Source organism: Cinclus cinclus, chromosome 27, assembly GCF_963662255.1.
Source record: "Cinclus cinclus chromosome 27, bCinCin1.1, whole genome shotgun sequence".
NCBI classification, from domain to species: domain Eukaryota; kingdom Metazoa; phylum Chordata; class Aves; order Passeriformes; family Cinclidae; genus Cinclus; species Cinclus cinclus.
In genome coordinates this window covers 6,089,664-6,113,512 of record NC_085072.1, presented here as the reverse complement: position 1 = coordinate 6,113,512, position 23,849 = coordinate 6,089,664, and the positions used below count along the sequence as shown (strand labels likewise).

The 23,849-nt window shown below is 56.1% G+C and overlaps 1 protein-coding gene across 1 annotated transcript; it reads left to right on the top strand.

Moving 5' to 3' along the window:
- The first annotated feature begins 9,588 nt into the window (after positions 1 to 9,588).
- PTPN7 (protein tyrosine phosphatase non-receptor type 7) lies at positions 9,589 to 20,058 on the top strand. Its single transcript, XM_062509492.1, has 10 exons — positions 9,589 to 9,648; positions 11,010 to 11,238; positions 11,596 to 11,779; positions 12,208 to 12,292; positions 12,859 to 12,935; positions 14,922 to 15,059; positions 16,903 to 17,013; positions 17,597 to 17,754; positions 18,654 to 18,767; positions 19,309 to 20,058. Exons 2-10 carry the CDS (start codon positions 11,108 to 11,110, stop codon positions 19,400 to 19,402), a joined length of 1,092 nt encoding a protein of 363 aa, XP_062365476.1. The 5' UTR covers positions 9,589 to 9,648; positions 11,010 to 11,107; the 3' UTR covers positions 19,403 to 20,058.
- The last annotated feature ends 3,791 nt before the right edge of the window (positions 20,059 to 23,849 follow it).

Below are 23,849 nucleotides of genomic sequence, written 5' to 3'. Positions count from 1 at the left end.
ACATACTAATAAAGAACTGTTGTTCATTTTCCTGTGTTTTTGTCCAAAAGCTCTGTAATTTCAAAGTTATATTTTGGAGGGAAGAGGGTCTTATTGTCCATTCCAAGGGTGGTTCCTGCCTTCCTTGGCAGACACCTGTATTTCAAACCAAGACAAGGAGACAGCCCTGCTCCTTCCCCTCTGGGCCATCCAGATGTGTGGTCACCCAGGCCAAGGACATTGCCTGATTGGTCATTCTTAGGGACAGATTCCCATGGCCTGTCAACAACAGGCATGGCCAGCAGCTCCTCAGGCTGCCAGCCTAGGCTGGGCATTCCTGGCTGGTGCTGTGGGGAGCAGGAACTCAGTGCTGCAGGTCTGCAGGGTGCTGCTGAAGGCACAGACAAGGGCAAGGCACCCCGTGGCACATTCCTGCTGTCTCCATGTCCCCCAGTCCTGCTCCACCCAACCCAGGCCATGCACCCTGAGTGCATGTAGGGTGCTGAGCAGAGTCCTGTGCAGTGGCAGTGTTGTTCCAGCCTGAGGGCTGTCCCTGCTCCCCCTGAGCCTGCCTGCAGTGGTGCACACAGGTAAGGTCACCTTGCCTAGGGCTGCCCACCCAGCTCCTGCCTCCACTCCTCTGCTCTAGCCTAGAGCTCTCTGCCCAGCTCTCCTGTCACTGAAACTCCCCTCTGCCCTGGAGGGTACCAGGGCTGCTGGAACCATCCCAGCATGTCTCCAGGGAAACACACAGATATTTTCTTCATTGACAAACATACCTTTCCCCTCCTTTTCTTCACATTATTAAAAGGGGCCCTGGCAGAGTCTGTATTGTGTCAGCCCCTGGGGCCAGGCTGATCCCTGGGGAAGAGGCAGCAGAGAGGACACTGGTGTACAGGAGGGTTTCACTGCCTGAATTTATCCTGGCTCCTTGTGGGAAACAGGATCCTTCTGGACCTCCTCAGGATCCAGTCGTGTATCCTTACATGCTCAGTCATCCTTGACCATGACAAAAACATGAACCAGCCCCTTGCAGGGATGGAGCAGGAGGCAGACACGGTCCTGTCAGAGCCCCAGAGCCAGGCAATTCTGCAGGGTACCCCACATATCTCCTGCCCAGGATGTTGCATCAGGGCTCTGTGGGGCCTCCAGCTGGACTCCAGCTCCCCTAAGTTGAGCAACCCCAAAGCTCACTCAGGCGTCCCCCCTAGTGCTTCTGGGGACAGGCTCAGGAGGCCCAGAGGAGAAGGGCAGGCAGAGCTGCCCAAGGGGCTGTGGCAGGAGCTGGAGTTGCCCCTGGCAGGAGCAGTGCCCAAGTGGAACGTGATCTGCCACAGTGTTAGGATGCCAAGCTGGCAGGGGTGGCATGGCAGGGCAGGGAGGGCCTGCCCCAGCTGAGAGCAGAGCTCGCTGCCTTTGTGCCCTTCTCTGCAGCCCTGTGAGTGTTCAGCTGCTGCTTCTCCATCCTCTCCCTCACTCGCCAGCAGCACAGACCTGGGCCCCAGCACTACAGGTAGGCTCAGCATTACAGAGGAACCCACTCTGCCCCAAAATGCTCCTCAAAAGCCAGAGGTCAAGTATGGGGGTAGGATGGTGGACCAGCAGCTGCAGCACTGCACAGTGACAGAAACTAAAAAGCTCACAATTTGTTCTTCCTCCAGATCTGGGGCATCTGTGGCTGCAAGCACCATGGCCTCTCCACTGTGAGCAGACAGGAATATTTCTGATGCCTGGAACTGGGACAAAGCAGACCCCATGTGCTGCAAGCTCCCATGGCTTACACCTACGGCCACACAGTTGCAGCAAGACCAGGAGGACTCAGAGGAATCCCAGGAGGAGCATGCATGGCCCAACATGGCAGCTTCCTGAATTTCTGAGGCCAGAAAGCACAATCCAGAACAGCTTTCAAAAGCAGACAGCCCACTTTTTGTTATTGCTAGGGGCTGGAGGAGCAGCACTGGGCAGATCCATCATCTCTGCATTGCTGCCCTCTGGCTGCCTCTGCTTATCCACAGCCCATCTCCAGCTGGAGAGATGGACCTGCCATGGCTGTCAGGGGCTCTGCCTCCTGCCATGTAAGAATCAACAGAGAATTGTCCAGGTTGGAAAATCCCTCTAAGATCATCAAGTTCAACCACTGCTCCAGCACTGCCATGTTCACCACTAAGCCGTGTCCCCAAGTGCCACATTTCCATGCCTTTGTCTCCACCCTGTACAGCCTGTGCCAGTACCTGATCGCCCTTTCAGTGAAGATATTTTTCCTAACATACAAGCTGCTGGAACATCCTCCCTGGCCCTTTGGCTCCAGGCAGCTGCACCTACAGATCTGTCCTGTGCTGGGTAGGATACAGCATCACATGCAGTCTGTCTTTAGCAAGGTTAAGAATCTCAACCCCTGAGCAGTGACTGACTTGCTGGACTCACTACTCCTATTTCTGCAGAGGACATTGACTGAGTATGGGCTATTTTAGCCACCTTTCTAGCTGTTATCAAAGGCTAGAAGAGGATCTTCATCTTGTGCCTTCATCACAAACCCTCCCCTGCGACCTCAGAGCAGCTCAGCCCACGGGGCAGTGCTGTTCCCCAGCAGCCGTGGGTGCATGGGCACAGCTTCTCGTGCAGCAGAAATGGAAGTGACAGCTTTCTAACGGCTTCCTTTTCTTCTGGGTCTCTGTCTCCTGCCCCTCCTGCCCAGCTCTTTTCCTATTACTGATAATGGCCCCTACACCCAGTGAGAAGTCACCAGGCTCGGTGTCCCCCGAGGGAGCTGCCCAGGGACTGGAGCAGCTGGGCTGTGCTGGGCAAACTCCACAGGGCTGCCGAGATCCCCGCTGCTACAGTGTGCCAGGGGACCCAGGACAGGAATAACATGATGAGTCTTCAGGATTTTCATTCCTTTTCGTGCCTTTTTCACTAAGACCTGCTTTGCCCTGTTTGCTGTTAGGACAGAGTAGAGCTGGGGGTGTCCTGCTCCTAGAAGAGTTCTTCCTGCCCACACAGCTCACAGGGCTCTGCAGGCAGCTCTGTGGTCTGGAGCCTCCCAAGAGGATGTGTGTGTGCCTCCTGGCCAACCCACAGGTGTCCAAGCAAGGCTCACTCCCCAAGGGAAACCAAAGCACACAGCATTTTCCAGACTTGTTTCTACAAGCACAGCTCTCTAGGAGGCATCCAGGGAAGCACAGGACAAGCCAAAGTGACACATGGATGAGACAGGGCAGGAACATCCCCAGGAGCATGGGCTTGCACCCAACAAGATGTGAGGAGGAAATTCCTCCTGGGAGAGTGGGCAGGCCCTGGCACAGGGTGCCCAGAGCAGCTGTGGCTGCCCCTGGATCCCTGGCAGTGTCCAAGGCTAGGCTGAAACACCTGGGACAGTGGAAGGTGTCCCTGCCATGGCAGGGATGGGGCCACAATACTGGTGCTGCATCCCCAGCAGGCTGTCCTGGGAACCCAGTCATTCTGTGGCTCTTGCTGTCCCTCTGTGGCTTCTCCACTGATATTTGTTGGTCAGAGTGTCAAAGTCTCAGCATCTTGGAGGTCTGGTCCCATGTGTTGGCTTATATCCCCTTTTACCCTCACCCTCTGGGGACATGAATTAGTGGTGAACATGGCAGTGGTCAGTTAATGGTTGGACTTAATGATCTTCGAGGGATTTTTCAACCTTAATGTTTCTGTCATTTCCTGATTTTATACACCTGGCTTAGGAACAGTCCTCCATGTGATTACTCCACTGTAAAATGAACAGGAGGAGCTTCTTCCCACATGAGGAGAGGAACAAACCAAGCTGATATAAAGCACTTTCACTCTGGGAGATCACCTTCCCCAGGGGAAGTGTTCCTGTGCCAAGGCACTTTCTTTAGTCCACAGCAACACCAGCTCTGCATCAGTGTCAGCCCAGCCCAGTGGTGCTGGTAGTTCCCCAGTTCTGCTTTTCTGTTGGCAAATTTGGAGGAAAGCTCAGCTTGTTTGCAGGAGATACAGGAGTATCTTATTCCAGAAACCAAACACGGTTCTACTCAGCAGTCATAGAATCATAGACTGTGATGAGCTGGAAGGCATCCATCAGGGTTATCAAGTCCAACTCCTGGCCCTGCACAGACACCCCAACAATCCCACCGTGTGCTTGAGAGCTTTGTCCAAATGTTCCTTGAGTTCACACAGGCTTGGAGTGTGACCACTTCCCTGGGGAGACTGTTCCAGTGCTCAATCACCCTTGAAAAAAACTTCAAAGGTGAAAAACTGGGTGAAAAACTTTTTCCTTTTATAATTTAAACCTCCTCTGACACAGATCCAGCTGTTTCCTCTAGTACTGTAACTGGTCACAGAGAGCAGAGACTGGAGCTGCCCCTCATGAGGATGTAGAAAAACTCCGCGAGGTCTCCCCTCAGTCTCCTCTTCTCTAGGCTGAACAAACCGAGTGATTCAAAGAAAACAATCCAGCAGATAAGCAGGAAATCCAGGTCCTAAACTCCTCTTCTGGTTCTCCTTGAGGAGAGGGCAGAAGCACAGCGGCTGGCAGGATCAGCGGCAATGCCTTGGCAAAACGAATCAGCAATTGCTTGATTACACCCAGCTCAAGCCAGGCAGCAGCAGGAGCAAACTCTGCACAGACCGTCACCGGCCACGGGGAGAAAGGTCACTCATCTCATCCGCTGCCTCCAGATCAGCTCCATCCCGTGGGATGCCCGAGGCTCCGGGCTCGCCGGCAGCGCTGCGCTGCGGGCTCTGAGCTCCCGCAGCCCTGCCAGGAGGATGCTCCTGCCGGGGCCGTCCTTGGGAACGCGCTGCCGTGGAGGATTCAGGAATAGCGAGACGCTGTTCTCCGGAAAAGCAGTCTGCGGAGGTGCCTCCCTCGGCTGCCGGGTGCTGGAGGTGCCCAGGCCGGCGGGCGGGTGAGCGGACCCCAGGGAAGGTGCCGAAGGGTCGCTCCCCACGGCCGGCTCTGCGGGATGCTCGGCATGACCGCACCGTCCTCCCGTGCCCTGCCGCTGTGCAGACAGTCTGCTCAGTCCCCAGGCAGCTGCACCTTCAAGCCTGCGAGCGATGTTTAGGCAGCGGAGGAGATGGGCTGATTTCCAAAAAGCCTGCGGGACATCCTGACTCCCAGTCGTGCCAACGGAAGCAGAACCATCCCTTCCTGAGTGCCGGACCCAGAGGTGACGGGGACTGATGGGACAAAGCCATGGTGTGGTTGGCAGTCCTGGGGAAAGAAACTGTGGGGCAGCGTCTGTGCTTTGGGTGCCAGCTCAGTGCCTGCCTAGCCTGAGGTGACTTTGTGTGGAGAGGGTGAGGAGAGCTGCTGGGGTGTGCATCAGGGCAGGGAGGCATGAAGGAGCCCATGCTCAGGAGGCTGGGGGGCAGAAATGGGCAAAAGGGTTGGCAGGTCATTAGCGAGAAAATAGGTCCCAGTCTGGAGCTGGAAGGTGCTCTTTGCACAAAGGGAACTGGCTACGAAATCATGGCCAGAGGTGCAAGATGACCCCATGGAAGTGGAGTTTTAAAATGCAAGTGAACAAACAAGTACCAGCCAGGAATAAATCCAGATTTTGCTCTCCAGAGCACAAATTCCTAGGGAACCCATATCTCGCTGAAAGTAAAGCCACATCTATAAGGACCCTTCAAGACCCCTGAGACTCTGTCACAGACCTCTCTCGTCCCTACATCCTAAGAGATAATCCTAATGAACAGATGTCCACAGACAGAGGACACAGGGGATCCCATGTCTGGCACATACCTGTTTGGGTTAGGGTGAATGGCTGGTGTGGTAATAGTTGGGACTCTTCCTTCCATGTGCATCCCTCCATCACCATCCCTCCCAGCACCACTCTGGGCATCATCATCACCCCTCACACCCCACTGACACCAAGGTTAGAGCAGAAATTACGGGGGACAAGAGATGTTCCTGTTCTGGGACCTCACCAGTCCTTCCCCACCAGAGGAAGGAGGCAGGAAGGTGAGGGGCACAGCAGTGACCTACCTGGAGCCATTTCCTTCAGTGTTGCTTCCTCCCATCCCCTCCTGGGTTTTGCCCCCAGAGACTGTCAGGCTCCTCTTCACTCACTCCAGACTGCAGTGGCTGTCCTGGTGTCCTGGTCCTGTCCTTACAGCAAACTGACCCTGGGTTGGGATCTGCCCCCAGGCTGGAAATCATCTCCCCTAAAAGCCAGCACCCCAGCCCCAGCAGTCTCTGCTTTGTAGGATCCAGCAGCTCAGCTCCCCAGGCCAGCCTGATGCGCCTGGTGCAGAGCTGGTGATGTGACATGGGACAACCACGGCCGCACACGAAAGGCACAGTCCCTGACCAGAACATCACCCAGCTCTTTCCTCCCCAGTGCACCCTCTGTGAACCCAGCCAGTGTCCCTCAGGAGGAACCAGCTGGCAGCATTGTGTTCTAAGCAGGGGCTCAGAAGTGGCCAGAAGTGCCCAAAGGTGCACTCGGGGGGAGGGAGGGAGGGAGGGAGGGAGGAAGGGCATTCCCTGGACTTCCCTGCTTGACGTCTCTGCACACCAGCATGGATGGGCACTGATGAGTGACCAGGGACATCTCCTCTGCACGTGTGTGTGCACCCACCATGCACCCCAGAGGGCAGGCAGGAGGGGGGTAGGGCTCAGTCCCAGGAGGGCAGCAGACACAGGTGGGGGCAACAAGGTACAGGGGACAGCTTGCTACCTGGGTGGCACTGAGAGCTGAAAAAAGCCCTGGGTCAAGCAGTGTGTTCTGACTCCCTCTGCTCCTGGTCTCCCTCACATCCAGTCTATCTCTACCTGCTCACACCTCATTTTCCACCAGCACCTTCATTTTCATGCTGTGGGTCTCCACAGGTCTGCGTCCCCTCCCACGCTCTCCCTTCAAGTGCACCTCCTCAGCATGCTGGTGCTTTGGCAGAAGGGAGGAAGAGTAGCCATACTGGCAGGTGGGAGCACACTGGGGTCCAGTTGTGCACCATCAGAGCTATGTAAGGGTCAGGACATCTCAGCAGTGCAAACTTTTCTGCTCCTAGGAGATTGGGCCATGGCACATCACTACACAACATCCCTACTGCATTCCTCCTAACCTGGGTGAGTCGCCATGGCCAGGACTGTCCCCTCAGTCTCCTTCAGAGTTTTCGGCATAAGGAAAAACCCAAGGGGGGCAGGTGTAGTTTCCAGAAGCTATATCCTGGTTATCCTGCTTAGTTGCAGCCAGCACAGGCAGGTGCATGACTGGCAGAGCCAAGCCAGCAGCACAGGGAGGTGAGTGAGCAGCTGAGGGAAAGTGCTGCAAGGCTTTTCTGGGGATATCCCTGAGCACAAGTACCTTGGTGTTGTGATGCTTCAGAGGCAGAGGATACACTGCATCCCAGCTTCTCAGCTTCCTCCTTTTACCCTGAGTGGGGTCCTTTGCCAGGACCAAATTCGAGTGGAACCAAATAAACCATTTTGCAAAGGCAGTGCATCAGCATCTTTCCTGCAGCATCCAGGGGTATTTCATGAACAAGGCAGAACCTGGCAGGAGGAAGAAGAGACTTACTGCTGAAATCCTTTGAAATGCCCACCAAATCTCTTAAATCACAGTGGGCCACAGATCACTGAAATGAGCAGCACACAGGTAGCTCCTGGCCTCCATAGAAGCCTTTGCTCCACACTCCTTTTGCAGCTGGAGTTTGTGTCTTGCATCAAATCATGTGTTGGTAAAAGGTTCCCATTCCCTTTGGGGAAAACCAGTCAAAATCCAGCTCCTAAAGTGCTGTCCTGGGTCTCCTGCTCACTGTGCAGAGGATCAGGATGTGCTATGGTGCCTCCTGCATCCAGCAGGGGACCCTGGACAGCCCAGCTGTCACAGCCCTATTGCTTTGTTCATTTGGGCAGATTTGTGGGCATTCCCTGGACCCTATGAGTTCTGCGAGGGTCCAGCTGTCTCCATCCTCCTTGTCACAGGTGACCAGCAGCTGGGGAGGTTGGGAGGGAGTGTTGGTGCACAGATGTCACTGACACATTCCTCGTGACTTGCATGTGCTGGTGGCCCTGTAGTATCTGCCCCAATGCCACACTGAGCTTGTCACTCACTTGTCCACCACTGGCAGAGGAACAGAACAGGAGACAGCAAGGTCAGGCCAGCAAAAGGCAGGAAAAGCAGCTCCAGGGGTTTGCATCTTGGCTCTATCCTCAGGAGCCTGTTAAGTTCAAAGACACCCCGATGGGACAGGTGCCCTCCACACTGAGAGGGCAGATACAGTCCCAGCCTCAGGAAGCTTCTGCATGCCTGACAGCCTATTACTCCAGCTCAGAGCCCTGTTTATTTACTCTGGTTCCTATTGGGAGTAAGTTTATGCAGACACCTTCTTAAGTCCTGCAGTGCTGGTCATCCCAGGAACTCCTGAGTTCTGTCAGGAACAGGTGGGAAGGAAGGGCAGTGTGTGGTGGGGCTGCCTCTAGGCCTTACAGATGTGTTCTTTCATCCCACATAGGGCAGGAAGCAAGTCCTCAGCCCATCCTCCAGCCACTCTAGGATCTGCAGGTAAGACACGGGTGTTGGTGGCCTTTCCTCTAGGATAAGGCTGTTCTGCTGCTGACCAAGCCCAGAACTTTGTTCTGGAGCTTGGGCCCTCTTATGTCTCGGCCTTTGGGTAGAAGGTGGCACTGGCAGGGTGTCCCAGGTTGCCCAGGGAAGCTGTTGTGGCACACGTGCAAACACACAGGTGTGCACAGACACAGCTCTCCAGCGAGGTGAGCAGCAGTGCTGGCACAGCCCAGGGACGGCACCGTCACCTCAGTGAGCTGGGCTGGGGTGGCTCCGGGCAGAGCAGCCCACAGAGCCGACATGGAAAAGGTGTTTGGGGTCAGTGAGGCTGTCGGGGTGCAGCAGGAGCTGCTGCAGCGCCGTGGGGTGGGGGCTGAGGAGGAAGGAAGTGTGCAGAGCCTGGGCGAGAGCAAACAGGAAGAGCAGTGGGGATGCCTCAGGAAGGATGTGCAGTGCCCCAAGGGCAGACCTGGCCTACCTGAACCAGGCCCTAGGGACCTTCGCCCCAAATACACCCCTGCCCTGTCCCCATGTGGACAGAGGGGTTGGGGGACAGTGGGGTGGCACAAGGAGCACACTGCACACAGGCAGGTGGCACTGAGCGAGCCCTGGCACATTGCACAGTGGGATGGGGAGCAGCTGGGGTACAGCCTGAGCAAGAGGACATGGGCAGAACAGCAGGCACGGGAGGATTTGTTCTGGCTTCCTATGGGGCAGGTGGGCTGTGGTACCCCCAGAGCAGCACCATGCAAAGCACCTGGCCTCACCTCCCCGAGGCTGGCTCCTGCCCATTCCTCCATGCCCCTCGGGTGGCACCAGCGCTGGCCATGACTTGTCACAGAGGGCATCGAGGACACCCCACCAGCCCCACCAGAGGCACCCGTGGAGACACTCCAGGGCTTAGGGAGAGGCCAGGCCATGCCCACAGGCACAGGACGAGGTTGGTCGGTGTGGAGCTGGGCTGGGTGTGCAGCAGAGCCGAGCTGCGGAGATGTGGCCGGTATGTGTGTGGGCGGCAGCCGGGGTGGGGGAGAAGGAGGGAGAGGAAGCAGCAGAGGCAGCAGCTCCTTTGATAAGCAGCTTCCTGAACACTTTCAAACCGTGGTGTCAGACCGACAGGCGCGGTGCCCGCGGGCTGAGACCGACAAGCCCACGGCACAGGGCACAGGTAGGAGCCCCCCAGCCCACCCGTGCTGCCCCCAGCCCACCACGCTGGACAGGAGCCCCCGCCGGGCAGCTCCGGGCCCTGGCACCCAGGGGCGGTAGGCGTGTGCATGTGGATGGGCAGCCCCAGGCGAGGCTGAGAGGCTGGGCAGGTGATGTGAGCGCTCTCCCTGCAGGTACTGGCAGCTGAGGCACTTCCCTGGGCCCCTCTCCCAGGTGTTTCCTGGCTGGACAGCTGCTAGGATGGGAGCCTGGGCTGTCTCTGGTCAGGATCTCTCCTGGTGCTGCTTCTGCTGAGCAGCTGCTCTTGTCCTGCCTGGATGGAGAATACCAGGACACCCTGCAGGGACATGGGGATGGTGTGAGTGGCAGTGGTGGCATTGTCACTCCCAGAAATGCTGCTGGGCAGCAGGGAATCCTGGGGAGCAGCTCCTGCCCTTGCTCTGTTCCCAACCACCATGTGGACCCCGGCTCTCCACAAGACCTCCCTGAGCAAATGGACTGCCTGGGATCCCACCCTGCCCACCTAGAGCTCTGACTCTGCATCATTCCCTGTCACTGTGCATCTGTCTCCTCCTCATGGAGGAAGCTGGGGATGAGAAGGAGGCTCAGGATCCCAGGGTGCTGCCTGCACCATGAGGAGCTGTGTCCAGAGGTGAATCAGCATCACCTGTATCTCCCCGGCCCTGCCAGGGGCTGACCCATCGCTGCTGATGGAGAATGTCTGGCACCTTCACCAGCTGGGCTGCCCCATCACCTTCTGCTCAACCACCCAGACAAAGCAGTTTCCTCTTGACAGCTGCTGAGACCTGCAGGAAGCAGAAGGCTGTCCCAGGGCCATCCCTCCCTTGCTAGAGCCACGAGGCTGTTGAGGGTGCCTGGTCTGTGTCTCCCTGCAGCAGGAGATGGCCAGACTGCATGCAGTGGCTACAGCCACCTTGTGTCACCTGCTGAACGCTGTCGTGCTCAGGTGTTCCAGTTCTCACTCTTCCCCACCACGTCCCCAGGATGAAGCAGGGGGATGTGATGGGGAAGGGCTGGAAACACAGAGCATGTGCTTCCATGGAGCTGGAGAGCATCTGGGGCTACCCCAAACTAGACTGTGCCCTGTTACCACAGTGTTCTCCCCTCAGGGAAAGCAGGTGGCCCTTGGTGCCATGCCCAGGGTCACCAGTGGTGCTGCAGGGCTGCAGGTATCTGTGAAGGTGAATGGACTGGGAGCTCTCCATCTGCCTGGATAGAGGGACTGGTGGTTCTGGTTAGAGGATAACTGAGGACTTAAAACCCATCCTTTGCTTGCAGAGCATCTGTCGGGGGCTCCACCCCGCCTTGTGGTATCTCTCAGATCTGACTTTTCTTTTCCAGCTGCTTTTCCTCTGATGGCTCCATGATTTCCCAGGAGCTGAGGGGCCACTGTGTGCCCCTGCTGTGCTTCAGGACAAGGGCTCTGTGGTTGCTGCAGCATGGTCCAAGCCTGCTTGGTGTGCTCCAGAGTTCCTAAGGGCAGCCTGGCAGCCCCGGCAGCTGCAGTGGACATGGACAAGCCGGACAAGCCCAGCCCCTCTGCCAAGAAGCACGTGCGTCTGCAGGAGAGGTGAGTGTGCCTCAGCCCTGGCCAGGGTACCCATGGCACTGCTCATCCCCAGGGCTCCCCTAACATTCCCTCCTGCCAGCACTCTGCCTGCCAGCATGTGCAGGTGCCAGGTCTGAGTCCCCAGCCTGCCCAGGGGGGAGGCTGCCCAGGACACATCTCCACACCATCCTTCAGGGGCTTCCCAGGAAAAAGGCAAAATGATCAGCTAGTTCCTTGTTCCTCAATCTCCCCATCTACTGGGGTCTCCATCTGGCTTTTGCTCAGTGTGGGGTGGTTTTAACTAATGATACAGCGGGATGGGCTGTCCTTCTGTCCCAGGGTGGCAGTAGGTCAGCCAAGGACTCCTTTGCCTTTCAGGAGGGGCTCCAATGTCTCACTAGTACTGGACATGAGCTCTCTAGGGAATGTGGAGCCCATCCAACCTGTTTGCACACCACGGGACATCACACTGAAGTTTCTGAGGACATCCAGCCATGTGCTGAGAAAACAGGAGCTCCAGCAGCACGCCCAGAGCCTGGCACAGCTCCAAGAGGAGTTTTCGGTGCGATGATTCCCTCTCCTTCCTCCCAGGAGGGGTGGCAGGGGTTGGTGGGACTGGCAGGGGTGAACATCAGGCTCTGAGCCCAGCTGTGCCCCACAGCCCCAGTGGGAGGGCAGGAGGTGAGGGCAAACAGAGGGGAGGGTGCCCACGTGTCACCTGCTCCTTGGTGCCCACATGTCCTGTTGGCATCCCTGGAAAACCCTGTCCTGCCCTCCCATTCCATGCTCTTCTCCCAGGGTTGCCTCTCTGGAAGGAGTCCCACCACAGCTGGAATAAAGACAGGACTCATCCCAGGAGCTGGCATCTCTGGTGATGCCCCTGGGTCCCTGGGTCAACTCTGCCCTGCTGGGCAAGCAGGTCTGCCACCACCAGGGAACACAGAGTGGCAGCAATGGGCTTTTCCTCATGGCTCTTTTCTCCCCCTGCAGAAAATCCCACCCAACTTTGTGAGTCCGGAGGAGCTGGAAATCCCTGGACGTGCTTTCAAGGACAGATACAAAACCATTCTCCCCAGTATGTGCCACTGTGTCCCTTTACCTCCCATTTGCTGTGTTTGCCTGTGGGTGAGGGATGGCTCCAGCAGCCCTGGCACTGGGGTGGGCACCCCTGGATGCTGTTGCTGTTCCTGTCATTCCTGCTCCTTCTGCCCATGCTGCAGGAGCTGGGTGCTGTGTTCCAGGGCATGTCCACTGTGCTGTGGGGGTACATGGGGAGCTGCTCCCTGGAGTGTTCTACCCAGGTGTGCAGCACTCCTGGGGCCTTACTTGTGCCAACAGTGTGGCCCTAAGAGTGTAAAGGCTGAGGATGTTCTGGGAGGACTCAGCTGGGCTCTAGTCAGGTTCTGTCCTGGGGGATCACTGCAGGTGAGTCACCCCACCTGCTCGCTATGGTATCTGCAGGTTTGGGCTGTGCCCTGCCAGGGAAGTGAGGCTGAAGTGGGACAAGAACAGGCCTGAAGGAGGGTGCAGACTGCTCTGAGCATGGCATGGAGCAGGAGGACTCAGCCTCCAGCCCCTGAGGTTGAGGCAGGGAGGATGGGCAGGATCAGTCCCTTGGGTAACACCTGTAACATCTTTCAGATCCTGAGAGCCGGGTCTGCCTCAGGAGGGCTGGGAGCCAGGAGGAAGACAGCTACATAAATGCCAACTACATCACAGTGAGTGTCCTCCAGGGCCTGCAGCCCAGGGCTCACAAGGCATCAGGCTGCAGGTGCCACACTGGGTCACACATGCTGGGGCACTGGCACCTGCTCTCCTGTGGCTGCCCTGGGGCAGCAGACTTAACTTGCCACCCCTTTTTGAGCTGGAGAGACCTGGCTCCATCTACACAGGGCAGATACACTGCTCCTGTTGGTAGGAGAGTTTCATGAGAGAGCTGCTCTCAGCTTCTGGGCAGATTGAACACCCCAAAAGGCTCCCTTGCAGTGGCATCTCCATCTCCTCACACACTGGCCCACTGTCTGGCAAAGCCATGGGAGGCAAGCTGTGTCAGCAGATCATGGAAGCTCAGAGCTTCTCAAACCTCACACATCCTGGGATTTCCTCTCTGCTCAGGGAGCTTGTTGCAATTTCCCAGGAAGAGAGCTAATGAAAATGGGGTGTAGCTTACTTTTGGCACCCCGTGGGGTTCCTTTCCAGAGACTGAGAAATCCCCAGACCCTAGGGTGTTACTTAGACAACTTGGCCTTGCTATCCACCCAGCTATCCCTGTGCAAAGCCCTGCAGGCTGCAGTCTCTCCCAGAACGGGATCTCGTGTGAGCCAGGTGCCAGCTTTGCCTGGTGGGTAGGCTTCTTGCTGAGCAATTAATCTCACTGCAGCTCCCTTCCCTTGGCACTGGGAAGCAGTGGTGGGGCCATGGATGCTGTGAGTGCTTGGCAGTGAGGGAAAGCAGGACTTGGAAAAGTAGCCCACAAAAAATGCTATTTGGGATGACGGACAAACCCCTGGGAGGTGCTCAGAGGGAGCAGGGTGGAGCTGAAGGGCAGTTAGGAGCTTTTTTTTCTGATGGTGCTTGTGGCTGAGATCCACTGAGACAGCAGCAACCAAAACCTGGCAGGGAGCTGGTTTTAGACAAGAGCACCATGCCCAGAGCTGTTGGGAGGTCCAAGGGCAGTTTGACCATGGGAAGCAGATGAGCTGTGTCTTCCTGGGGCAGTCTGACAGCGTGCAGCGCTGCACATCAGGTGACACTGGCACTCTGTTCCTACACCCTGGAGTGGGGTGGCATCTCCTCTGTCTCACCTGACTGCTGACAATGCACCAGCACTGCCCATCCCTGTGGCACACACACCTGTGCCCAGACACCCCTGTGTGCAGCTGAGACTTCCTGACCCCTTCCTTCCCCTTGCCTCTCCAAAGGTGTAGCAGTGCAGGAATTTGTGGGCACATCAGAAAACTGGCAACCCAGCCTGCCTGGGAGGCACGGGAATCTGGGAGGGCTCTTCAGGTGTTTGTTCACATCAACCCCACCTGGGATTGATGCTCTTCCTGATGATGGTGTTCCATGAAATGCTTTTTAGCATGGGTGTGGGGGAAAGGTGGAATTCCCAGGTCTCCTGAATGGAAAATCATATTTTCTAGAAAACAAATAATCTTAAGGCATGAAAATAGAACTCTGCAAAAGGTTCCTGAAAACATCCCTGCCCCTTAACTGGGCCAGTGCAACTTCTTGTGAGATCAAACTATTAACAGATTGCTGGGAAGGCCTGGATTTTTGATACCTTTGGCAATTTTATACTAGGAGAAGTGTCTGGAGACAGAGGACGCTTGGAGTTCCTGCTTGTCCTTGTGAAAATGCCCACAGTGAGGAGTGCAGCTCCTTATATGAGCTTTGCCTCGTCAAGGCATCCATCACACTGTCTATTGTCACACGGATAGCCTGGAGATTCTTGCAGGAACTTGGGTGTACAAGGCCAATGACGGGATGGGATGATGGGACCAGCAGGACAGGGAGGATGCCTGGTGGTTCTTCTGTAAATGTAGAAAAACATTTTAAGGACAGGTTTAGTAGGAAACAGCATGTGTGGCTCAGCCTCTAGACTGTAGAGGAAAAAAGCATCGTGGGGGCTGGAGTGACCTGGGGACAAGTCTCCAGAGACCTCAGGGTCCCCCCAGGTTCCCTGACAGGCCCTGTGCTCACAGGGCTACGCGGGGCGGCCCCGGGAGTACATTGCCACACAGGGACCCATGCTGAACACCGTGAGTGACTTCTGGGAGATGGTGTGGCAGGAGGAAGCTCCTCTCATCGTCATGATCACCGAGCTCCAGGAGAGCAAGGAGGTACCACTGACCCTGCCCAAGGAGGTAGCATTGACCCTGCCCAGGAGGTAGCTCTGACCCTTCCCAAGGAGGTAGCATTGACCCTGCCCAGGAGGTAGCACTGACCCTGCCCAAGGAGGTAGCATTGACCCTGCCCAAGGAGGTAGCACTGACCCTGCCCAGGAGGTAGCACTGACCCTGCCCAAGGAGGTAGCACTGACCCTTCCCAAGGAGGTAGCACTGACCCTGCCCAAGGAGGTAGCACTGACCCTTCCCAAGGAGGTAGCACTGACCCTGCCCAGGAGGTAGCACTGACCCTGCCCAGGAGGTAGCACTGACCCTGCCCAAGGAGGTACCACTGACCCTGCCCAAGGAGGTAGCACTGACCCTTCCCAAGGAGGTAGCACTGACCCTGCCCAAGGAGGTAGCACTGACCCTTCCCAAGGAGGTAGCACTGACCCTGCCCAGGAGGTAGCACTGACCCTTCCCAAGGAGGTAGCTCTGACCCTGCCCAGGAGGTAGCACTGACCCTGCCCAGGAGGTAGCTCTGACCCTGCCCAGGAGGTAGCACTGACCCTTCCCAAGGAGGTAGCTCTGACCCTGCCCAGGAGGTAGCACTGACCCTGCCCAAGGAGGTAGCACTGACCCTTCCCAAGGAGGTAGCTCTGACCCTGCCCAAGGAGGTAGCACTGACCCTTCCCAAGGAGGTAGCTCTGACCCTGCCCAGGAGGTAGCACTGACCCTGCCCAGGAGGTAGCTCTGACCCTGCCCAGGAGGTAGCACTGACCCTGCCCAAGGAGGTAGCACTGACCCTTCCCAAGGAGGTAGCACTGACCCTGCCCAAGGAGGTAGCACTGACCCTTCCCAAGGAGGTAGCTCTGACCCTGCCCAGGAGGTAGCTCTGACCCTGCCCAGGAGGTAGCACTGACCCTGCCCAGGAGGTAGCTCTGACCCTGCCCAGGAGGTAGCACTGACCCTGCCCAAGGAGGTAGCACTGACCCTTCCCAAGGAGGTAGCACTGACCCTGCCCAAGGAGGTAGCACTGACCCTTCCCAAGGAGGTAGCTCTGACCCTGCCCAGGAGGTAGCACTGACCCTGCCCAGGAGGTAGCTCTGACCCTGCCCAGGAGGTAGCTCTGACCCTGCCCAGGCCGACCCAGGGGCACAGCAGGGAATGGGGTACTGATGACAGCAAAAGGTTGTGCCAGGCCAAATGTGGGGTCTGTGCCCCCACTTATTTCGCTTTCATCTCAGAGGATTCCCTGATGAATCAGAAGTGGAGGAGGAGAACCCCAGCCGGCTAATAGGATAAAAGGTTTAGGACAACCCCTAGGGATGGGGCAGAAGCAGTGGGCAGCAGTGCCCCTCTGCCCACCCTCAGAGCTCTCCCCTGGGCTGGGAGCTCTCAGCCAGGGGATCCAACCCAGGGGAAGGCTCTGGGAGGCCAGAGGGGCAGTGCTGCCCACTGCTTCTGCCTCTGGGATTGGAGCCAACAGCACCTGCCTGGGGGAACTGAGAACTGGAAACTCTCTTTCCTGGTCATGTCCTTGCTCCCTTCTCTCCCAGCTGACAGCCTTCCTGTGCCCTGGGTCCTGCTGCATCTGGAAGCTTCCTGGGCTGAGCAGGCATATGCATCCTTGGGGCCTGAAAGCCAGGGCATGGGAGAGGCTGCAGGGCAGCAGATGCAGGGATAGGGATCTATCCCGCCTTTGCTTTCCCTCTGTATCACTCTACATCCACCTTCCCCACTCCCCTACCACCCCCACGGTGATGCCCCCTCCCAAGAGCACTGACTCAAGCACAGCTCAGATACCCAGTGGGTGCCTTGAGCATGTCCACAGCCACAAACCTGCCTTGTTTTCCAGAAATGTGTCCACTACTGGCCTGAGAAGGAGGGCACCTATGGCCCATTCACCATCCACGTGCAGGGGGTGAGCGAGTCTGTGGAGTACGTGGTCCGGGATCTCTCCATCCAGGTGGGTCTGAGCCTCATCCTGAGGTCAGAGAGGGAGCATGCTGGGGCCCAGCAGTGGCCCTGACACACCTGGGATCTCTAGTGAGACGGCAATGCTGTGTGACAGCAAAGAGGAGGGTTCATGATTCTCAGGAGCCCCTGTCAGAGGAGGTGTCTGCAGAGCCCCTCCTGCCTGGAGAGGCTGAGAGGGAGCAGGACCCATCCCTGGGGTACAGAGGAGAAGTGGCCAGCTGGGCAGAGCAGTACCACCAGCCCAGTGGTTTTGTACTGTGTCTTTGGGCTCTGCCCCACGGGCTCTTTGTAGTCAGCCTGGGTTGACACCAGCCTAAAGGATCTTGCTTGCTTTTCCTGGACTCTGGTGAGTATTGGAACATTCTGCATCTGTTCTCATCTTCTGGGATGGGACACATCCATTGACTCTGGCCCAGGGGTCTCTCCCTCAGGTCTGGCAGGGGCTCAAAGAGGGATTCAGGAGAGTGGCTGAGATGGGTACACGCTGCTTGGCCTCTGCTTGAGCTGAACTCCCTGTTTCATTTGGCCCGTCCTCTGACATCCCTATTTCTCTTTGTTCTGTGCTGGAAAAGCTTGGAAAGGAACACCGCAAGGTCAAACACATCCTCTTCCCTTCCTGGCCTGACCAGCAAACACCTGAGTCAGCCAAGCCCCTGCTGCACCTGGTATCCAAGGTGGAGGAGGCTCTGCAGACTGCAGCCAGCCCAGGGCCCATCGTGGTGCACTGCAGGTAAGAGCTTGTACCTCACCTGAGCCCTGTCTGTGCTTCTCCTTGGGGTCAGTCTGCAAATACCTGAGGGTAAAATCCCACGTGAGCCCTCATGCATGGATCCCACTGTGGTGCAGAAATCCCAGGGCACAGCCACCCACAACTGAGTGTCAATCAGCAGCTCCTGTCCTGGCAGTGGGATGGTGGCATATCCAACCCTTGGGTCCAGCAGGGTGGGAGCAGGAAGGGTCTACATTTGGGATCCAACCAGCAGCTCCACCATACACCCACAGTTTCAGCTCTTGAAGATCTTGCTTGAGCAGGGAGATGGAACCAGGTGACCCCATGGTTGGTCCCTTCAAACCTGACCCATTCTGTAATTCTGATTCCTGCTCCCTGTGCCACCAAGCATGGCCTGTGGCTTGGATGTGGAGCCATGTTGCAGGACAGCCCTCCTGCAGGAGGTGGCCTCTGCCTATTTTCTATCCTTGCTGAGTGAATTTGGGGACAGTGGAGCAGAGCACCCAGTTGTCCCTATGGAACATGCAGCATACACTGCTGCAGGCTGAGTGCAAACCACTGGTGCTGGGGTTAGAGGCCAGCTGCCAGGGGATGGGGCTGCAGAGCCCCCTGCACTGCACAAGGATGGGCACAGACTGGTTTTGTGCTTCCAGAGTAGCCTCAGCTGGGCTGTGCATCACAGCAAGAACTCCTTGCCAAGGCAGAGTGACCCCAGCCCATGGCTCTTGGTGCCTGGCTAAGAAGCTTGGTCTGGCAGCTGAGGGCAGATCCTCAGAATCCCTCTAGGAAGGAATCACAGCAAACCAATCCAGGAATGCATCCAGCTCAGCGGGATGCAGGTGTGGCAGTGGATGCTGTCACAGCTCACACAGCTGTGTCTGTGTCTGTCTGTCCTGCAGTGCAGGCATTGGCCGCACCGGCTCCTTCATTGCCACCAGGATTGGGTGCCAGCAGCTGCAGGACAAGGGGGAGGTGGATATCCTGGGAATTGTGTGCCGTCTCCGCATAGACAGGTGGGTACGCAGAGCAGGGGGCTCCTTGGAGGGTCCTGCTGGGTGCCAAGCCTGAGATCAGGGCTGTGGGAGGACTGTGGCAGAGACACGAGGATGGGCATCCCAAGGGGTCATGGGGACGATTTCTGATGGAAACCAGAAAGGTGGCTGGGGGATGCAGGTGTGTGGATAGCAAACAATTCCCAGTGCCAGGCTGATTCTGCTGTCAGAGCTGTTGTAGCTCTGACCTGAGGACATGAGGGAAAGGAGAAGCAATGTGAACTTGGTAGCCATCTGCTCCTCCCTTTCAGCTCAGCCACTAAATCCAGAAACACTCCACCTGGCCACTTTTCAAGAAATACAGGTGAAAATTAGCACCAAATCAGGTGCGAATCTCACTTTGAACAGCCCAGCAATGCTTCTGAACCCTTCTATTCTTTGGGCTGCTCTGGTGCCTGTTTCAGAGGGGACACAGCGGGAATATTTGTGCCTTGGGGCAGAGAGCTGGGAACAGGGTTCTGTGCTCGGTGAAGTGTCAGTGGGCCCTGCCTTTCCCTTGCAGAGGTGGGATGATCCAGACGAGCGAGCAGTACCAGTTCCTCCATCACACACTAGCTCTCTATGCCTCCCAGCTGCCAGAAGGGGGAGGCCGCTAGTTCAGGGCTTGTGGCTCCCTGCTCTGACCTCTCCTGCACCAGCCTCGGGGACACCTTCACCAAAACCTCTCCTGATGCTGCCAGGCCACAGAGCAGCAGCATGAACATCTTGGGATGAGTACAGCTGAGCCAGCCCATGGGGACCCTGGGGATGAGCAAGGTGAGGTGGTGCAGTGGGTGCTCGAGGTGGCCACTGCTGCTGGCTCCAGGCAGATTTCACCCATAGAAAGAAGCTTTGGCTTTTGAGAGGTGCAAGATCCCGGACCAGAAGAGCAAGCTGTGCAGAGGAACTGCAGCTGGCAGATGCCAGGAGCACGATTTGCCTTTCAGCTGCACACAAATGTTCACCCCGTTAGACACCGCACTGCTGGAACTACCCTGAAATAAATGAAGCCTCTGTCCTGGCTGTGCATCCTCTGTGGGCAGGGCTGGGCTTGCTCCAAACATGCACCATGAAGCTCTTCTTGCTGAGGACACCTTGATGTCTTGGTGCACACTCAGCTAACAGCGTTCCACAGCTTGCTTTCCTCTCCACCTTCAGCCAACACCTTTTCAACAGCCTTAAGGTAGAATAATATAATAATTAAGGCTGGAAAAGACCTCCAAGATCATTGAGTCCAACCTCTGATCAAACCCCGCTGTGCCCACTAAACTGTACCATTAATTGCCATGTACAGTTATTTCTTGAACATCTCCAGGGATGGTGAGTCCACCACCTCCCTGGGCAATCTGTGCCAGTGCCTGACCACCCTTTCAGGGAACAAATTTTCCCCAGTATCCAACCTGAACCTCCCTTCCCCCTAGCAGGGGAGATTCCCAAGTGCAGTTTGCAGTGATGTGTTCCCAGTTGCCTTCTATTACATGGGGCTGGGGATTTTAAATTCTTGGGGTTTTTTTCCTGAAATCAGAACAAAATAATATTTGGGTTTTATTAGGTTATCTTTTTAACTGATAAATCCAGGGGGAAAAAATAGAAGACAGAAAAACATTTTGTCATAAAGCATGGAGATGGAAATATTCTGTCAAGTATTTTGAAGAATTATGAAGGTATTCAAAGCTGCCCTTGGCCCATGGGCACCCACTTGGGCAGGGAGGGCTCAAAGGAGCCCTGGGATCTGCCCAGTCTGTGCCTGCCCATGTCATAAGCCCTGACATGACCCAGTGTGAGATCCAGAGAAAAAAGGATCAATCTTCCTGCTGAATGGGTCTGAGCTTGCCTGGGCTCCCTGAGCTTCCGTGGCTCAGGGTTCTGTGCATGACCTGCCCCTTCACCACTCCATGGGTCCCCAAAATGCAGCTGAATCACTGCCCAATGGCCTCCCCTGTCCACTTCCCTCCCTTGGCACCAGGAACAAATCTGCTTCCTGGCCCAGCAGCAGGAAAAGGAGCAGATCTCAAGTAACATCCTTTCACCTACTGCATTCTGATCACCCTGGCAGAGAAATCCCCCTGTTCCTAGTGCCAGGTCAGCCCTTTCTTATGCACCAGCCTGTCCAGTCAGGTGCTTTAGGGGGGAATTGTGTTCTCTGTGGGACTCCTGCATGATGCTCAGGCACTTGGAGAGGCTGTAGAGCTTCTGCAAGCTCCCTGCAGGTCAGTGAGTGGCTCAGGTAATTTGGTGTCACACTGTTGCCTTTAATGGTGTCTCTGGAGATAGAGGTTTGACCTGTGTGACAGGATTTATTCAGCATCCCTCTCCTCAAGTCTTTCCATGCCTACTGCTATCACGCAGGAGAAGTTGAAGACTTGCAAGCTGCACCTGAACAGTTTTCATGCACTCCCTGGACAGCAGGACACGCACCATTTTCCTCATGCTTTCAGTCTGCTGTCCAGAGGAGAGCTCTTAGGGCAGGCTCAGGCTGCATGAGTGTCTCCCAAGGCATGCAGGAGCAGCACCAGGATCACAGCTGGATCAGGGGTATTGTCACCTCCTCCCAGCTTCCCCATCAGCTGCTGGGAGTTTTTCCAGCTCAGCTGTCTGATGCAGATTATAATCAGTTAAGCAGGTTTTCTGCCTTTTGATCTCAATTTCTAGCAGCTCCGTCTGTTCCACACTTACCTGGCCACTGTTTGAGTTCTCTCCATCGTCTGTGCACTGACTCCCTGAGCAGTGCTGAACCATGGTCTGTGTTACTGCCAAACTCCATCCTGGGCTTAGCCCATGTCAGGGGTGCAGCAGGGTTTGATCTGCTCTCACTGTGTCCTGAGTGTCCTGAGAAACTGCCTCACCCAGTGCACCACTCACAGGGTCAATCTCTCCAGAATCTCATGCTTTTCCATGCTCTGGGCTAGCATTAAGCCCCTGAGCTTGGCCAGGGATTTCAGCACTGCCAAGATTGCTCCTGTTCCTCACTCCCCCACTTAAACCCCAGGTATGGTTCCAACTGTCCTTATCCTTCTCACAGTGTTCCTGTGCTCCACGGGAGGTACAGCCCAGCCAGGCAGAGCACGCTGGTACTGGGGGCCCTGGTTGCAGCATCCTGAGAACCGTGTCCCCAGGAAGCCAGGTGCTGCCCAGGGCTCAGGAAAAGTCCTTGCTCCACAGAATCACAGAACAGTTTGGGTTGAAGGCCATCCAATCCCAAACCCTTTCACTATCCCAGGCTGCTCCAAGTCCAGCCTTCCCCTGGACACTTGCAGGGATGGGGCAGCCACAGCTTCTTTGGGCAACCTGTGCCAGGGCCTCCCACCCTCTTTGTAAAATATTTCTTTCTTACATGTAAGAAAATATATTAAGTATAAAGATACAAGGTATAAGATCCTGTTCTATCTACACGACTGTAATTTTGGCCTAGGGTTTTCCAGGGTGGTAATCCATTCCCTTCCCTTGCAATAATTCACTGGGATGGGAGGAACAAAACATGGTGGCCACATGGCAGACATCGCTGTTGTGGCACACACCAGCTTTGGTGGTGGCAAGTAGACCCAGAATGCTCCAAATTCACTTGCAGCTGGTGGAAAGGTTCAATGCCATTGAACATAGCACTGCTTCACCAGGTTCTTGGAAAGGCAGAGCACATGCCAAAATCCAGCATTTTGAGTAATTAATAACAGCTTTGCTCTCAGGTGAGTGATGGCAAACAACAGCACCCATGGACTCTGAGTAATCAGTGACCAAGCCATCACCTGGAGACATTTCAGGGCATCCTTTGACATTTCCAGACAGCACTGGGGCCCCAGGGTCTCAAGAAGGCCCCATGGGAGCACCTGCACCCCACAGAGGATGAGGCCCACCCTGCAGCACTCACCCATAGCCAGAGGGAGGGGTGACCTGGGCACTGAGAGCACCAGGAACACTGTGGGACATGGCAGTCACAGCTTTTTGTGCTGGTCCTTGCTAAGCCAGCGTTAAACTCTCAGCCAAGAGAGCATGAGGAAAAGACACCCCTTTCCCATGTGGGCTGGCACAGACCTGACCTCTGTTTCCTTAAGGAACTTGGTTGAGCAACCACATCAAAACTTCCTGAGAATGTCAAACATGCTCTTGTCTGGAGAGGCCCTGGGGTGGTGCCAGCTCTTGCACAGGACAGCTCTGCCTTGTCCCCAGCTCTTGGCATGGACACCATGGGGTGACACCACTGGGGACAGTGTTGCAAGGGTGCAGCCACGGGGACCAGATCTGCTATGTGCACCCCTGCATGTGCCACCACAGACCCTCTGCAGGGAGCAGAGCTTGGGACCCTGGTTCAAACCAGTGAGAATCAGCCAAATGTCCCCAAACCTGTCAGGGCTGGCTCCCCATTATGGAGGTAAGGGAAATAGGGTGGGTTGGAGTGGGGATAGTGCAGGAAAATCATCTTTTTTGCTCATTTGTTCATGTCTCTCCCAGTGTGGGGGATGGTCAACAACTGAGCTGTTGTCCATGCTGTGAGGGGTGAGTTTGGTTTGAGCACTGGATGGGCAGTTTCTGTGGCAGGGACTGCAGGAACATCACTACAATCCAGGGGCAATCTCTAACAGCTCCAGTGCTACAGGAATGCTGGGAGGGGGGAAGCCCCAAACTGGTGTAGGGACATTTTTTGGGCTGGGATGTTTATTTAAAATCTGCTTTCCCCCTGTATTTGTGGGGCCCCACCTCGAATGCTGGGTACAGTTTTGGGCCCCTCATGAAAAGAAAGACACTTAAAATGCCAAGAAGGGAACAGAGCTGGGGAAGTGTCTGGAGCACCAGGAGCAGCTGAGGGAGCTGAGAAAGGGAGCCTGGAGAAAAGGAGGCTTGGGGGAGACCTTCTGGCTCTGCACAACTCCCTGACAGGAGGGGGCAGCCAGGGGATGTCAGGCTCTGGTCCCAGAGAACAAGAACAGGACAAGAAGAAACGGCCTCAAGTTGCACTGGGAGCAGTTTTAGATTGGATATTAGGAAAGATTTATTCACCGTAAGGGTGGCCAGGCCCTGGCACAGGCTGCCCAGGGCAGTGGTGGAGTCACCATCCCTACAGGATGGTGA